We start from the raw sequence: 17,148 nt of genomic DNA on the forward strand, positions 1-17,148 counted from the left end.
AACATATACTTTTAGGCTTACGAGTGCTTGCTTACTTTGCATCCCATACATGATCGCCCCTGTGGAAGATGACCAGGTTACTGTTAGAATCCAAGGCCAGCCCAGAAACCTGCCCGAGTTTGAGGTTTATTCCAGGCCAATCAACTACTTCTTCTATGTTTAAATCTGGAAAAGGAGAATAAGGTTTACACGTTGATATAAAAATATTAGGTAAGTAAATAATTCAATGGCTAAAGATAGAATCAAACAAGCTCCAACCAACATATTTGCATGCAATATAATAGTTACAATGTGTTCATATAACAATACAGTCTGTTCAACTTCCAAAACGTTCGGAAACCAAAGTGCGGCTTCTGATTGGCTGCAGGAAGCTCCTGCAGCCAATTGGAAGCCGCAGAAGCCACGTTGGACGTTCGGGTTCCAAAGAACATTCGCAAACTGGAACAGTCACTTCTGGGTTTGAGGCGTTTGGGAGCCAAAATGTCCGAATACCAAGGTGTTTGGGATCCAAGGTACGACTGTACAAAAAAGAAGCCTTAGAAAAAAAGATATTTATGATCAGCAGCAGCATCTAGAACCATGAAACACTTTCTCCCTTTAGAAGCGTGCATGTAGCTTCCAATACAGAAGCTCCTGTTTTGTGGTTTATGCTATGAATAGCAGTATTTCCAACCTTCAAATTTATCATTTATAATACTCCTGGTTGAAGCAGAGTGAGAGGTGGACCAAGAAAGGCTATTTCATGAGCTTGAGCTTGGCTGAATGATCAGCTGTCACTTGGCGCTTCCTGCCCCTGAACTCAATCCATGTAGGGCATTATAAGAACTTTGCAATTTTAATAATTAGTGCTTGAGTTTTCTGCTTTTCTCTCTCCCGCCCCCCAATACCCTTTCCCTTTTGTATAATCTATTTTTGATTGTAATAGTGTGTCTTGTCTTTAATCTGTGTACAACACCTGGTAAACAGCAGGTGCTTTATAAAACATATATTTACATGCATTTAATATTATGTAACCTACAAGCCAATTCCAAGCATGTGGTCAGAAGTGAGTGCAGTGGCCCACTTCTATTTATGCACAATTATTATTATTATTATTAGTAGTAGTAGTAGTAGTAGTAATAGTCACCGTTGTCACTTTTTTTTATTTACCTAATGAAACTCCAAGCAACTTTAGGATTTGCCTAACGCAGGATATTTTAGGATACTGTAAGAGATTTTAAATTACTGACTTGCTTGAAGCTGTTACTCTTGGGACATACAGTTCCAATAAAATGTAGGATTACTGTAAGGACCAAACACCAAACACGTGATCTATGAATGTTTACTTGGAAGTAAGTCCCACTGATTTGAATGGGTTATTGTCAAGTAAGCAAATTTAGCATAAATCATCCTTGTAATTGTTTACTGTTGAGTATCTAGTCTGGCCATCTTCTCTCTGAGAGGTGGGGGAAAAACACACACAAGAGACCTCAGCATATTCATAGTATTAACGCCATTTGTCATATATACCTTTCAAAAAAAATATCATTTCGCACTATATTTGTGGGGTGATAACGGCTAATAAAGAATCTAGTCCGTCAACCTAGACAATTAAGCTGATTTGAATTGCCATAATTTCATATAAATTTGCATAAAGCTTCTAAATACTGTATAATTCTTAGGGTTTTTCTTTTTCTTTTTGCACAACTCTAGTCCTGTATTATTTGACAAACCCTTTACTGCTCAGCCCTGTGGATTTGTACAGCAAAAGGTATAAATAATAGATAGGTGGATTGATGATAATCATAAGTAAGGAAAAAACATTCTAAACCAAAAGCAAAATCTATTATAGAATTACTCTAATAGTCCTAGCACAAATATTGCTTTTATAGCTTCCAATGAAATATTCCCCTCTCCAAACACACAGAGGAGATATCTTACTGTAATCAGCATTCTTCAATACTACGACAGAAAAGCCAGTATTTTGTTCACTCCACTAGCATTCACCAGCATAATTAAATCTGAAAACCACTTTCCCCGCAAGAACAGCCTTCTAGATCAGGCTAATGGCCCATCTAGTCTAGCACCCTGTTCTCTCAGTGGCCAGCAGATAACTGTGGGGAGCTTGCAAGCAGGACACGGGCACAACAGCACTCTGGCCAACTGCAATTCCAAGCAACTGGTATTCAGAGGCATACTATCTCTGATAGTGGAAGTGGAACATACCCACTGTGGCTTAAATTATATTTATCAAGTATTTTGTTGGCTGCTTGTTGGTAGAACAGAGAAAACAGCCCATAGTAAATAAGAATTGTCTGCACAGTCCTATGCCTATTAACCCAGAGGTCAGCCCCACTGAATTCAATGGGACTTATTCTCAGATAAGCATGTAGAAATTTGCAGTCGAAAGCACTGCCCCTCTTTTCTCCTCTGTCAACAGCAGCAAAAACAGGCAAGCAATTTCACAGATACCTTATTAAACCTCCACAGTGTACCAAAGGTTTGGTGGTCATTTAAAACAGCCTACATTAACACCAGGTTAACAGGAAGAATTCCACACTAATGTTTCAAATAGAAAATCAGAACCAGGAAGATTGTGAATCATTTAAAGCTGCAAGGAACAATACATTTGGCAAGTGTCACTGTCCTGTGCCGTGAATCTTGGCTGAAATTCTCTCAAACTAAAAAAGACAACACAGATATTGGCTCAACTCAAGACGTTATGCCAAACCATGGCTTAAAAAGCTTAAGCTATAGTTTGGCACAATGCATGAATTGGAAAACCATATTCTGGTTTTCTGGCTGAAAAACTAAGAAATCATGGTTTCATAATGGTTTGCAAGCTGTGTGCTTGGCATGGTATCTGAATCGATAAACCACAATTACATCCACCTCTCTGTCTTCATAAGTTGTTACAACACAGAGTGAATGTGTTAAGATGAGAGGTATGAAAATGGCAGAGCTGGTGCAGACAAACAGTTCTGAACCATGGTTTGGGTTTTCAGCTATGGTTAGTACAAACTGTTATTAGGTATGATGTCTGAATTGAGACACTGCAATTGCCAAATAATTGCTCATAAGGGGGGTCTACAAACAGCATATCCTTGGACAAAAGTATTTGCATGAATTGCGGCTCTTGTCCCTTATTTGGGGAAAGGGAAAGAATGAGTACAAATCTTATTATTAGGAAAGAAGAGCTGCAATGTCATTAAATTCCTTCCACTGATGTTGCATGACTCATACAACTACCGCATGAGTAGTTATTTCCATGTCATCATTGCCTATCCCAGTTCTATGTTTCTAGAAAATTACTTAAGAAGTAACTATAATGTTTCATATTTAGAAAGAGAGAAACACAATGAAAATATAATATAAATGCACATAACATATTGTTACTAGTCAACAAGGCATTCAAGCTGAAAAATACAGAGGGCATAACTACCCTCACAGGAGAGTGTGTAATAAAGCCAGCTGCACAGTAAGAAAAACAAAGTCAAATAATTGAATTTACCATGTTCAAGTTGGATTACTCAGTTTAGAAAAATGTAACAAATAATTCCAGCTCAGGTTTTCTGTTTATATACCAAAAATAAAACTTCTGATGCTAAATTAGTCTTTTCTTTTAGAAATAAAGTATGAAATGCAATAATGTATCAAATAAATCTGTCACATAATACATAGCACTAAACTGTACAGAAGACAACATACACATGAAACAAAACTTACTAAACCTTTGCCACAAATGGGAAGGATAATGTGAGCATTGCTTCAGTGATTACTGACTCTTATGTTGAACAAAATGAATTTTTCATTGGAACATCTGATGTAAGAGAGGAATGTGATGTACAACTTCAATTTTATTTAAAAAAAATCATTTGATGTTCTCCAATTTTGCTAATGTACAGAGTAGTTTATAGTATTGGATATGGTAACATTTTAAAATAAAAAGACACAACCCTAACCCACCTCCTGTACGTTCTTTTTCCCAGTTCCCACTGCCAGGTTTAGGTGGCTGCAAAGCAAGGTGCCTGTTCTCTGGTGGCCTCAGGGTGGATTCTAATCTGTGGAATTTGTGGATTCTGTCTCTGACAAGAATGGCATTGGCCCTTTCATCTTTATTGGAAAACTCTCTGGCATCAGGCCAACCAAGATCCTTCTTCTGGACTACATTAGCAATCTCTGCTACAAGATCTGATTCTGCCTTTTCTGTAGGGTTATACTTGTGCACATGAACAACATCTTCCCTTTCTCCTAGCAGCTTGGAAATGAGTGAATAGAAATCACCTGCACAGAGAAAAAGAGAGAGAAAGAGAAAAAAACAGATAAGAGAAAGAGGCAGAGGAGGCGGATAGACTGCAAGATTTTGTTGTGAGCTTGACAAAGAGCAGAAATAGGAAGTTATTCCTAAAAGCCAACTTGGTCCACAACTTCTGGCTGATCAGGAACTCTTGACATAAATCACAGGCTGTTGCAGTCCTTAAATTTACACCACAATGCCTTTTTTTGACAAGGCATTTCAGAACCCAGGCAAATGAGGCCCCTTGCCTCTGGAAGGCTGCCCATGGGGGGGGGGGAGCATAACTTTAGGAAGTTTTATTTTAGCATTATTTAGCATTGGAACACTGGTGTACTTACCTCCTCTGAAATTTGCTACTAATAGCCTTCCATTTACAGGAAGCAGAAATTCAGAAGTGAAACCAGTTTGAAAGGAAATACATTCAATTTTTCACTAGATGCTACAGAATGTTAATACAATCTGTAAGTGAACCAGCTGTAATTGTGGTTGTGTGTTTTCCCCTACTGTATGCTTTTTGGAACTGTATTAGCCAGGAAATGGAGGGAAAATTACAGATTGGTAAATTCTCCCACAGAAATGTTTGATAGACTCATATCTTTTTTAATATCTTCAGTTATATCAGATTCCTAACATTCTGGTTTATACATTATCTGTGTTATTTAAAGTTCCATACCTAGCCAATATCCTTTTCCCCCAACCAGTGTTGTTAGCTAGATTGCCTGTGCTAGAAAACTGCACCATGTTTATATGAAGACTGCCAGGAAGGATTCCCCACCCCCATTTCCCATGTTGCCTGGTTTCACTTGAGTCTGCTTCCTGTGTGTTGAATATGACATTTTTTAATAAAAAAGTCAGAAGATCGACAACTTTGTTAATTCAACTATTTCAGAAATGATAAGCATATCAAACATATTGAGAATGTGCATCCAGAATTCAGGAAAGAATAGCAAATATGCACATACTGTGATACAAGCTCAAGGTCTGCTAGATCTAGGCCCTTTTATCGCATTTGAGTACAATCGTAACTAAAGAAGATACAGTAGAATATTTCACTTGAGCACTCCAGATGTGCACCACACACTCTTCCACTTGCAATCTGAAGATTACTGTTATCAAAGCAGGGCAGCTTACAACTGTTGAAGCACACTAGAGTATATGACATATAAATAAAATAAGAAAGCAAGGTCTGGTAGAAGCCTGAAAGAAGAAAATTCAAAAGAAAGGAGAAAAGGGAGGTATTCATTCACTCATTACACATCACTTAAAACTAGCTGGGTAGATTTGAATGGGATCCAATTTGTTGCTGATGTAAACGCACTTGCTTACAAAGCAGCAGCAACAAGCTCTTCGCCGTCTACAGGTTTTATGTGCGGCCAGCGTCAGCGCAAGCCATCAGGAACATATTGTTCTACTCAACAATTTTGTTAAGAGCCAGCAATTGTCGGCAGCTGGACATGTGTTCAGTTGTGCTACATCTTATTCTAATTTGCATCTTGCCACCAAGAGCCAAAACTGCAAGGCATATCCGCAGTGGCAGCCTGAGGGAGGGAGCCCTGTCCTACAAGGGGCTGGTAGCCATTTCCAGACCAGATAATTTCTTCTTATAGAGTCCCTGCAGAGCAGAGACTCAGAAGGCAAGTGGCAGCTTGAACACCTAAAGCAGGCTTCCTCAACCTCGGCCCTCCAGATGTTTTGAGACTACAATTCCCATCACCCCTGACCACTGGTCCTGCTAGCTAGGGATCATGGGAGTTGTAGGCCAAAAACATCTGGAGGGCCAAGGTTGAGGAAGCCTGACCTAAAGCAACCTTCCTAATCTGGTGCCGTTCAGCTGTGTTGGACTACAACTTCCATCATTCTTGACTACTGGCTATGCTGGCTGGGGCTGATGGGAATTGTAGTCCAAAACCAACAGGAAGGCATCAAGTTGGGAAAAGCTGATCTAAGGACTAAGGGAGACTTGCATTTGCTTCCTCCAGTGCCTCTTGTGTCAGCAACCATGAGCCAGAAACAACAAGAGACATCAGAAGAAGCATCCTGGGTGAGGAAGCAATTGCTTCCTCGAAGATCTGCTGTGGCTCATTGCTGCAGCAGCAGCTGGAATATCCAGTGTTGAGAAGGGGGGCTTGTACACATCTGTGCCTGTTCCTAACAACTCTTCTCTGTTCTGTTGTATATTAAAGATAACCTAAATCACCTTGAGCTCTTCGGTTAGCAGGAGGAATATAAATACTTCAAATGATCTATTCAACCTCTGCACTGGAGGAAAGGGCTTAGTCCTTTATCACTTTATGCTTCTTTCTTTCTGTTTTGGATTGGTGGCTGTAAACAGTCCGTAAATAAATATCCCCGCCTTGGTGACACAACCATTAACTTCCACAAATATGCTGGCTCACAAGTATTTCCATTAGACTGAGAGGATAATGAATTAAAAGGTTAAGGATTTCAATTATTTAGACTTCTTTAAAAAATACATTTATGGAACCATGTCATAAAATCTTCTTAAAAGTTTCACATTAAAGCAATAGTAAATGTAAATGGTAGCTAAGGCTTCAGGACTCTCACGGAAAATGCAATTTTAAGAACTCAGCAAGGGGGGAAATTAAGTCTTTTCAAAATGACCCTAAGAGAGTCTGTCATGTTTATAAACAGTCCTGGCTCAATGGTTCCAGCTAAATTTCCAATTTCAGCCTTTGGAAAGGGAATGTCCCCAGTGAAATCCCCTGTCAGAAAATAATTATCAGAGTTAATAGGGCCAATTTTGGTGAAATGAACAAAGCAAATTGGAGCTGAACATAATGTGTTAAGCCATCCCCACTAACATGCTTGATAAAACCTCCTTAATGTTGCTTTCCTTCAACTACATACTACTGCATTTATGGCCAACTCTTATCAGATGCTTTCTACTGTTACAAAAACCACAGCACAACCACCGTCGCCATCCTCCCAGCTGCATTTTAAAATCAGTTATGACATATACCTTTCCTCATACAAGGGATTAATCCAATTCCTGTATGCCTAAGCACCCTTTGTAGGTGATGTGTCTATATCTTCTACTTGGGTACCCGACCAAAAATCCATGAGGAATTACCTCCCAAATAAACTCAAGTATGAAGGGTGTGGCATGGGGGGGGGGGAGAAAATCAAACAGCTGTCGACATATCATGCTGTATGTATGCAAACTTCCCTTCTGGCATCATTATTGCAAAAGCCAGCAAAACAATTATCCACCTCACATTCCTGTTATTTCAAAGCTGTTTTGTGCAAGTGAGAGCCACGACTCTGAGATAAAGGGTTTAATATTCTGTTGGGAGCTGCCCAGAGTGGCTGGGGAAACCCAGCCAGATAGGTGGGCTATAAATAAATTATTATTATTATTATTATTATTATTATTATTATTATTTATTATTTATTATTATTATTTATTATTATTATTAATTATTATTATCATCATCATTCCTGTCTCCCAAAGAGCAATAATACCCAATGGCACCATGTGTCTCAGTGGCAAAGAATAAGCTTAAGAACATAAGATGAGTCCAACTTGATTAGACCAAAGGACTATCACAGTGACCAGCCAGATGCCTTTGGGAAGCCCATGAACAGGATGTAAGTGCAGTAACTCTGTGCCACTCCTGATTCGTAGCAACTAGTATGCACATGCATTCACATTACTAGCAGCCACGGATACCTTTATCCTTCACGAATCTGTCTAACCCCCGGTTCAAATACATCAAAATTTACTAATTTTAAATGGCCCCTATCCATCTCCAAACAGAGCCAAGTTTCCTACTGTGAAGGCATATTGAGGGCTTACACTCATTTAGGGTATAAACCAAGTATGAGCGACTACTATCCCCTATTGTACCTCTGCAGCTAATAGGAGTGAAATGCGGCTTCCGCTGAAGAAGGCCAAGTCTGAAGCCCACATGGTGAAATGGGCAGCAGCAGCAAAAGACAGGGTTGTTTTGGTCAGGATGTTTCATCTCAGGAACTTCCATTATCTGAGGGATAACTCAGTCAGTAGAACATGAGTCATCGATTCGAGCCCCACTTTGGGCAAAAAATTCCTGCATTTCAGATTTTTAGGAAACAACAAAAATGCCTCTCCCAGCCCCCCCCCCCCAGCTTTTAATGGAATTTGATGTTGCTACTGAAGTGGGTTTGCCAACTGCTTTTATCTATAACTTTTCCATAGAGAGGTTTTTTTAATGTTATTATTTGCTGCCTAAAGAAGGCTTGTGACTGATAATAAATTTAAATGATAAATAATACCAAATGAGATGAATTAAACAACCCTCTCATTTATTTATATCCTTCAACACCTTTCTCATATTATTGCTATATTTTCTCAGTTCTGTCACTGAACTCGTCCAAATGGCAGAACAGAAATATCTCAAGAGGAAAACATTTCATTTGTTTAGATATCACACTGGTTTTTGTATGGGCACTTTAAAACAGCTGATTCTGCATTGCTTGAAGCCTTAGGCACTCTGGCGCTGTGGCAATCTCAACTTCTCATCGAGAACTACATATACAACCCACTCCTCCTACACTGAAAAGATAGAATATGAAGTCTCATCCAGGGATGATGAAGTAGATTCCTGGGTGATAAAACAGCAGCTCAAAGGCTTGTACACTAAATGCAGACAACTTTACTTCAGTAATGCAAAAAACAGACCAAAGCTGTACAGTGAGGAGAGGAAAATGGGGTGTTTAACATACAGTGGTACCTCAGGTTACATACGCTTCAGGTTACAGACTCCGCTAACCCAGAAATATTACCTCGGGTTAAGAACTTTGCTTCAGGATGAGAACAGAAATCATGCTCTGGCGGCACGGTGGCAGCAGGAGGCCCCATTAGCTAAAGTGGTGCTTCAGGTTAAGAACAGTTTCAGGTTAAGTACGGACCTCCGGAACGAATTAAGTACTTAACCCGAGGTACCACTGTATCAATAAGATAACCGTTTCTTAAGTATTTCTTTCAGAATAAGGTGGTTACACAAGCTTTCAGAAACCCATAACCCCCAAACTAATGCTACAATTCCCACTTAAACCAACTAAGTTCGGATATGTTTTCTCAGTTTTCATAAAGAATACAACTTTACATCACCATTGTGCCCAAGGCCATTTGTCTTCCAGAACCAGTGTTTCAGTTATATGTAAGTAGCTATATTGTTTAATACAAATACATTTTTCAAGCTCCACATGGCACAAAACAGTTTAGACCTCAATCCGACTCCCAGGCTTAGTCACAACACTCCTTTTATGACTATAAACAAAGGTTCATTTCAGTCCCCCATCATGGAGAAGAACAGCAATGACCTACCTCACACAATTTTGGAAGGAGAATGAATACAAGAATGTAGCCCAACTGGACAATAAGGAAGGAGGAAGAAATTATAAAAGCTGGTAACTAAGGAGATTCATTGTCAATACAAAATTTAAAAGCAATCCATTATCCAGCACTTCACTCATAATTTAGGGAAATGTATTGGTACACAGAGACATTAATAACTTTAAAAGGACACCTTAATGATTAACCACCCAGAACCAGTCCTAGAATTGGTTTTAATTCTTTCAGCAATTAAAACTTGTATTAGCTGCAACTACCGCAATTAAAGTCAGCAAGAAAAAAATGGTGTATGAGAATTTAAATGAACCTGTTAAAATTACAGAAACTCCCACTCATTCTTAAAGAGGTTTGATTTCTTTCTTGACCAACAAAAGCTAAAGAACCTGTTTCCATAGAAACATGTTAGAGATATATACACACACACGCTCACACATACACACCAAGTAGAGATTTGTTATTAAACAAAGCTGTACTGCAGCTTCTGTTTGGAGGATGTTTTTACAAGACAAGTTACAATCGACAAAGCAGAATAAGTGTTTCAGTGATTAAAAAATGCTTCCGAACCACCGTGTTAAATCATTACATATCTCACTAGTTAACCCGGAATGAGTACCATCCAGATTAATCAGGGATCGCTAAGCTTGACAATTGTCATGCAAGATCCTCTTCAAATCCACAGAAGTCGTTTCAGAGGAATAGGTGTGTAAAATTTAAATCAATCTTAAATATTTGAATTGCAAGATTAAACCTAGCAATTCTTCCACATATTTGGATATGTGGAAATGTTGCGATTCAAAATGCAGCTCAACCATGGAATCAGACTCAGGGCAGTCGTTCTCTCAGTCTTGATTCTCTATCTGCAAAAATTGGATGAAATAAATACACCCCGCTTAACAGCAATGCTGATGAGACTACTAATTTAGATGCAAGGCTCTTTCAATTATTTAACTCCACTATTTGGCTTACAAAGTGGTGCATGTGCAAAGACAGTAAAACAGAAGGCTTGAGATTGCAGCTTTAGAATGTGTCCTTAAAAAGTCAAACAAAAATATTTGTGCTAACAGGATCACTTTGTTGGATACAACCTTAGGTAATGGTATCCTGAAAGGTTCAGCCATAACATCATCCCATTGGGCTTGGGAGACATAATAAAGTGTTTGTAGGCCTGTATGCATACAGTTACACACATTTTGTATATATACAGTATTAAAATGCAACAAAGAAGGACTAGCATCCATTCCACATCTCCTTACATGTTAATATTAAAGCACAGGGATAATTCTTTGCTCATTAAGATGCTTCCTTCTGTACATGAGTGGGTCAAACTGAAAATGGTCATTATGTTACAAAACTCCAACAAAATAAGTAATTAATATTTTTCATATATAATCAAGAATTAAAACTAAAAACCTCTCTTTTTTCTACTTCCAGTAAGAACACTCTTTATTTATTGAAGACATTTATACACCATTTAATTAATCATCTGCATTTCTAAACCCTACTAACCCAATACAGCACACAAATAAATGACAATTGTATTAAGCAAATTTATCTGTGAACAAGAAAATCAAATGAGATTAAACTGTACTAATGAGTTTACCTGCAAGGTTAGGGACCAGTAATTGACTATTTCCTCTTGAATGATTATGCAAGGAGCAGCAATGCAATGGTAGGGATGATTTAAATGCTAGTTGTTGAACAGCTAGCACTATTTTGATAAATCTCAATACAAAGAATGCAATTATCACTACTATTTGAAACATTTTTGAAATCTATTTTATGAAACCAATATTATACGTACCCTGGTCTAAAACCTCCTCCTCATCTCTTTTTGGCTGTTGCATAACAGAAACTGTATCTCCACTTTTGGCTTCTGAAAAATAGAAAGGAGGAAATCTAATGATCTAAGAAAGAAATCGAAAAGCTAAAAGAGAAGTTAATAGAATTTAGATACCTGCACATATACATACTGGCTTTTGTAACTCAGATTAATTGCAAGGAGTCAGTACAATCCAACAATTTATTTTCTGATATAAATGCACAGCTTCATTTAACATAGTCTACTGCTCCAGCGGTTCCAAATTGAATAAAATATTGTGGGGGCCCAGGTAAGCCCTGCTCCACATAATCAATCACATGATGTGGTGCACAAACCATTTGCATGGCAGTGCCAATCAACTTTTGGGGCCCCCGGACCCCTCAAATATTTTATGGATGGCTGAAGCCCCTAGACCGTGTTTGCTCCTATGTACTGTTCAGTCTACACATGCACATAGGCTGCTTGGTCATTTAGTCTTTTATGATTCACAGGGGGAAGTTTGTGAGCACACAAGCCAACAGTAGTGAACTGAGGGAACTAATGTGAGGATTTTGCAGTTGCTTTTATCACCCAAATTCTGGCCAAAGGAATGAAGTGCAAGGAGACCAGATTCACCAAGCAAAAATCTTCCTTTCAGCAATAGGCTAGAGCAGGATATTAGTTATTTTCTGATCCCTGGCCCTCTGACATGGCTGCAAGGAGGACATTGGAAGCATCCATTTCCTGGTTATGAACTGGGCCACCGTGTTTAGTTTAAATCATAGTTTATTGCAACAAGCCAAGCTCAAACTATGGTTTCTGATACTGGCCTGTTTCAATAGAAAATAGTTTAGTGTTAAAGAATTAAGAGAAAGTTCCCCAGAAGGAGCATGGAAATTGCTTTGGTGGCATATGCCTCAAGAGACCATGTGTGGAATTTGATGTAATGCAAAGCAGGGCATGTGTGCAGGGATCAAGGTCCACCTATGCAACAGCCCCCTGGAGATTTTCCCAGGCCACACCCCTTAACTCATCCAGCTTCACACCTTGTTTGGATAGATAGAGAGGTGTGTGGCTAGAAACTAGTCTATTATACAAAGGTAAAAATTGCATCTGTTGCTCCACCCACTCTGGCCTCAGGCTCCACCCACCTTGGAAAATGGCCTAGAAGGGGGGGGGTGACTCTCGGGCTGAACAAGATTCACCAATCCGGCTCTCAGGAATGCAATACTTAAATCTATGTCTATTTATTTGGTCAGTTTCCATGCAACTATCCTTTTGTTCAACCAAACCATTCTTTCTCCATTAATATTATCAATTAATTTTAAAAAACTAAAAAACATACCTTCATGATGTCCATGGACCATGGTCATATCAGGCTTGACTGGAATGGGAATGTTTGCCTCCTGTGGTATGTTTTTGAACATCTCTGGGTCTATGTTCCTTGTACAAGTCTTGTATGAGACTGCATGTTTGGCTTCCATGTAATACATAATGTAGAAATTGCACATTTCATCACTAGCTGTGCCCCTATAGCAAAATACAATGGAGAAAGACATACGAGTAGCTTCAGCCACAGGATGAAACACACTTGTAGAGGCTGGTATTAAATCGCGTGGGAAAGACCGAAAATTACCACCGCCACTGCCCAAATGATAAAAGGTTAGACCACAGTACACTTTAAACATTTCACATAAAAAATGCATTAAGACCTCTCACATAAAGGCCATTATCTCCAGCCGATTGCTTAGCATTTATATATACCAGTCTGCATAGTTTTGATCAACCATGCTAGAAATTAAGAACAGTTAGAATTTGGAACCTGCAATGAGCTCCCTAGTTTACCTCCCAACTCCTCAGGTGGGAACACAGACCCCCAAGCCCTCACCCCCACACTGCTGCAAAACCTCGTCAATTTCAATGGCTTTTTTGGTGGATGCATTTGAGAAACTCCCTCAGTGCTTGGTGGACTGCATGCAAGAGGATCACTAACAGGGAACACAGCAGAATAAACTATTTCTTTCCTTCCTGAAGATTCCGCAGACACAAACAAACACACACACCCTCTGCCCAGATGATGTATTCCATTTACAAGTCATCAATAATTTAGAGTTTTAATTTAGGACTCTTCTATTTAATGCTCCTCATTGGCCCCCTCCTCCCTGCCTGCCAGGCCACAGAGTATACATCCAAGTTAAAAATTTAGCTTCGTTATGTCATGGGACACTAAGTGCAGCATCTTCCATTTAGATTAAAAGATGCTGCAGACCCCAGAATACAAAACAAAAAGATACACACACACACACACACACACACACACACACACACACACATACAAACTGACATACCAACAACTTAAATGCTGCTTTTCAGAAAAGCATCAGGGCGGACTTACTTTAGGCAGAAACCTAACAAGTAAGAATTATCTATAGACTTGAAAGCGATAGTAGTAACCTATTTAAAATCTAGGTAATACAATAAAGTTCTCTAGCATTTGGTATGTCGATATGTTCTATTTTGAGAGACAATTGCAATACCCTCCAGCAGTTCTTATCAATTCACTGGGCAGTGCCAGGCTCCTGACAGACAGACTCAAAAAACAGCAAGTGGCCTGCAATAAGGTGTCTCCCGCTCTTTTAATTAGCTTTCACCATCAAGCTGGTGTGGGGGTGGACTAGGTGGAAGCAGCAAAGACGTCAATGATGACTTTTCTTCGTGGCATCATGCAGCATTCATTTATTCACCATGGCAACAATAACGGCATCAGTTTGTTGTCGGGGGGGGTGGGGGGAGGAGAAATGAAAGAGACCAGACCTTCCCAAATGTGAATGGATATTTCAGCCTTTGAAAATGTGGAATCTCTTGCCCACCACAGAAAGCTGCTTGAAAAAAATTGTTTAAAGCTTCTTTGTCTTTTATTGAGTGTAACCCGTCCACATGTGATTTAGATACCCACCTCTCTAGTATATAAGCAAAGCACTCAAGTGCAATGGAGGAGTGATCTAACCCATTTACATATCTCAATAGTATCAAAACACTGTCAAGGTTTTTGACATAGCACACCTCTGGAAGATTAATCTGTTTAGTTTGTTTTTGTTGTTAGTAAGATGACAGGAATTAGTGGAGCAACAGGTCTTTCCCCTGCCTCCGAGAAGCATTTAATTCCTTTCCTTTGGGTGAGAAAGGAATGGGTCACGATGGCTTGTTTAATTTAGCAGGGGTGGGGGACCTCAGGGCCATGAACTGGATGTGGCCCTCCACATCTCTCTATCTGGCCCTTATGCCTCTCTCCAGGCCCTGCTCCATGACCTCTTTGAGTGATTTTGCACAGCTGGAATGTTTACTTCAACGAGATGTGCATATGCAGAAAGCTCCGGTTTTTACATATCTGGAATGGAGATTATTGTATGAGATTGGAAGAGTCACATCGACTGCTCCACCCACTTTTTGCCTTGGCCCACAGAAGGATGACCCTGAGGAAAATACAGCCCCCCAGGCTGGGAGGGAGGGAAGGCTCCCCGTCCTGGATCTACAGGAATACCCAGAAAAATGAAGCAGACAATTTAGACATGAATAAGGCCGTGGTGTTGATGACACCAAGGTTTGATTCCTGTATGGGAGAGATGCATATTCCTGCATTGCAGGGGATTGGATTAGATGACCATTGTGGTCCCTTCCAACTCTATGATTCTTATGACAATAGTTTTACACTTTAGGAAGTAGTGTAACGCTTTTTCAGCATTTTGTAAAGGTGGGTGAAAACGCCCCTGGATATCAAGTCAATCTTGAGGAGACATGAAACCATAAGGGAACATGAAATGTGGGGAAGGGGGAAATAATGTTTCCAAGGGGTTGGCTTTTAAATACAAGGCGTGGCTGAGGGGTTTCTCTCTTTTTTAAAAAATGGGGAATAACAAGCAGCAGCTTAGTTGCCTGCAGCAGTCTGGCTGTCTTTCTAACAGAATGCTCTCCACCGTTTGCCAATTTGCTGCCGGGGTTAACACACAAAGCCTTACACGGCTTGGGTCCAAAGTACCTTAAAAAGCCATCTGCTCCACCTTGATCACTGAGATTCTCTCATGGGTCACTTCTGGTGGTTCCCGGCACCCCAATGTTTGGTTGCCCTTTACTAGGGACCAAGCCCTTGATGTGGCAGGCCCTGCCCTATGGAATTCCCTGACAGCAGAGGTTTGGCAGGAACAGTCTTTGCCTTCTTTCAGCTGTGTTCTGAAAACTATACTGTTTAGACATGACTTCACAATACAGTTTCTCTTTTTAACCAGCTACTATCTACTGATATTTTATTGATGCTTTAAATTATGCTTTATGGATATTTATGGACTTTTTATTATATTTGTATGCTGTAAACCACCATGATATACTTTATGAAAAGTCCAGATAATAAATATTTAAATTTTAAGAATGTGGAGTTCATAATCCTCATGTCGGTCTAGGTAACCACAGAAACAAGGCTCAAGTAATTGTACTTTAGATACAGGACTTTCATCAATGCTAGATGCATACTGCTTGGAGAAATTTATTCTTGGTAAATGAATAACTTTATCATAATCCCTAGCAGAACTGCCATTTAATGCTTAGGAAGTAGCCTTACATCAGGGAAGACCATTGGTCCATCTTGCTCAGTATTTTCTACACTGACAGTCAGTAGGCTTCCATTGGATAACCAGGTCTTTGACTACATTAAGAGTGCTGAACTGAAAAGAGAAAGGGTTACATGCCATTTTCCTTAGAAATGGAAGAGAGCAACCTTCTCTTTCCAGTTTATAATAATAAGAACACACTAACACAATATATTCCGCAGGTCATTCTGGAGTGCCACTAAAAACACTGAGATCTTTAAAGTATAGACACACATACCCTATGAATGTTTTTGAAGACCTGCCTTCCCCAGTAAACAGGCATCTTGCTGCTAGAGTATCTCCGTACTTAATTTCAACAGGGTTTTCTACAGGGTAGAATGCCTGAGAAAGAAAACAAAATAGGTCAAGCATTTCAGATTAGAAGTGTTTTTCCTCTCACTCATTTTTTTTGTGAATCATGGCTGCAATCCATGTGTGCTGTGAACTTGCTTACTTCAGGGGTGGCTAACCTCAGGTTCCCAGCAGCCACAGCCAGTATTGTCAATGGTCAGGGATGAAGGGAGTTGTCATTTTCATCATCATCATCATAATCAAAGAACATCTGAAGGTCACAGTTTAACCACTCAGGCTTACTCATTTAATTTTACTTACTTAAGTGTATCAAGAGATCTTTCAAGAGTTCCTGTGTACACACAATTATTTTTATTGATGTCCCTTTATAAATGCTTCATTAAGCAATGCTACTTTTCAAATATGGGTTCATTTGGAGGGTTCTGAGAGAACATCTTCAAATAGGAGATTAAAAAATAATAGTAAAGTGCACCCCCTGAAAATATGCACACTCCATTGCAGACTGCAGCCATGAAATCAAGGTGGCTACATTAACATTCACAGTCAGGTAAAATATCCAGTGCTCTTTCCAGCAATGAGAGATGCCATTCTGTATTTTGAGCTTGCCTAGAGATGCACTCTCTATATTTCCACTGATTTTCATCTGATTCACTGATTTTCATTTGATGACAAGATGAATCATAGTGGTCATCTTGGTTGCCATGGAGTCTGCTGAACTTCATAAGCCTGACTTACTGGCAAGATAAATAGCCACTGGTTATTGTTT

At 39.5% G+C, this 17,148-nt stretch overlaps 1 protein-coding gene across 7 annotated transcripts in view; it reads right to left on the reverse strand.

Moving 5' to 3' along the window:
• The window catches only part of PAM (peptidylglycine alpha-amidating monooxygenase), a 121,050-nt gene that overhangs the window by 28,249 nt on the left and 75,653 nt on the right, over positions 1 to 17,148 (reverse strand). For 5 of the 7 annotated variants that reach the window (XM_028749431.2, XM_028749432.2, XM_028749429.2 and 2 more), the window contains 5 exons: positions 16,309 to 16,412; positions 12,776 to 12,960; positions 11,434 to 11,505; positions 3,946 to 4,263; positions 36 to 165 (listed from right to left, as the gene is read on the reverse strand). In XM_028749431.2, the coding sequence (XP_028605264.1) occupies positions 36 to 165; positions 3,946 to 4,263; positions 11,434 to 11,505; positions 12,776 to 12,960; positions 16,309 to 16,412 (809 nt within the window). The remainder of the gene's footprint in view (positions 1 to 35; positions 166 to 3,945; positions 4,264 to 11,433; positions 11,506 to 12,775; positions 12,961 to 16,308; positions 16,413 to 17,148) is intronic. The other 2 variants (XM_028749435.2, XM_028749434.2) reach the window with 1 other exon arrangement.

The sequence above is a fragment of the Podarcis muralis genome, chromosome 11 (assembly GCF_964188315.1).
Source record: "Podarcis muralis chromosome 11, rPodMur119.hap1.1, whole genome shotgun sequence".
NCBI lineage: Eukaryota > Metazoa > Chordata > Lepidosauria > Squamata > Lacertidae > Podarcis > Podarcis muralis.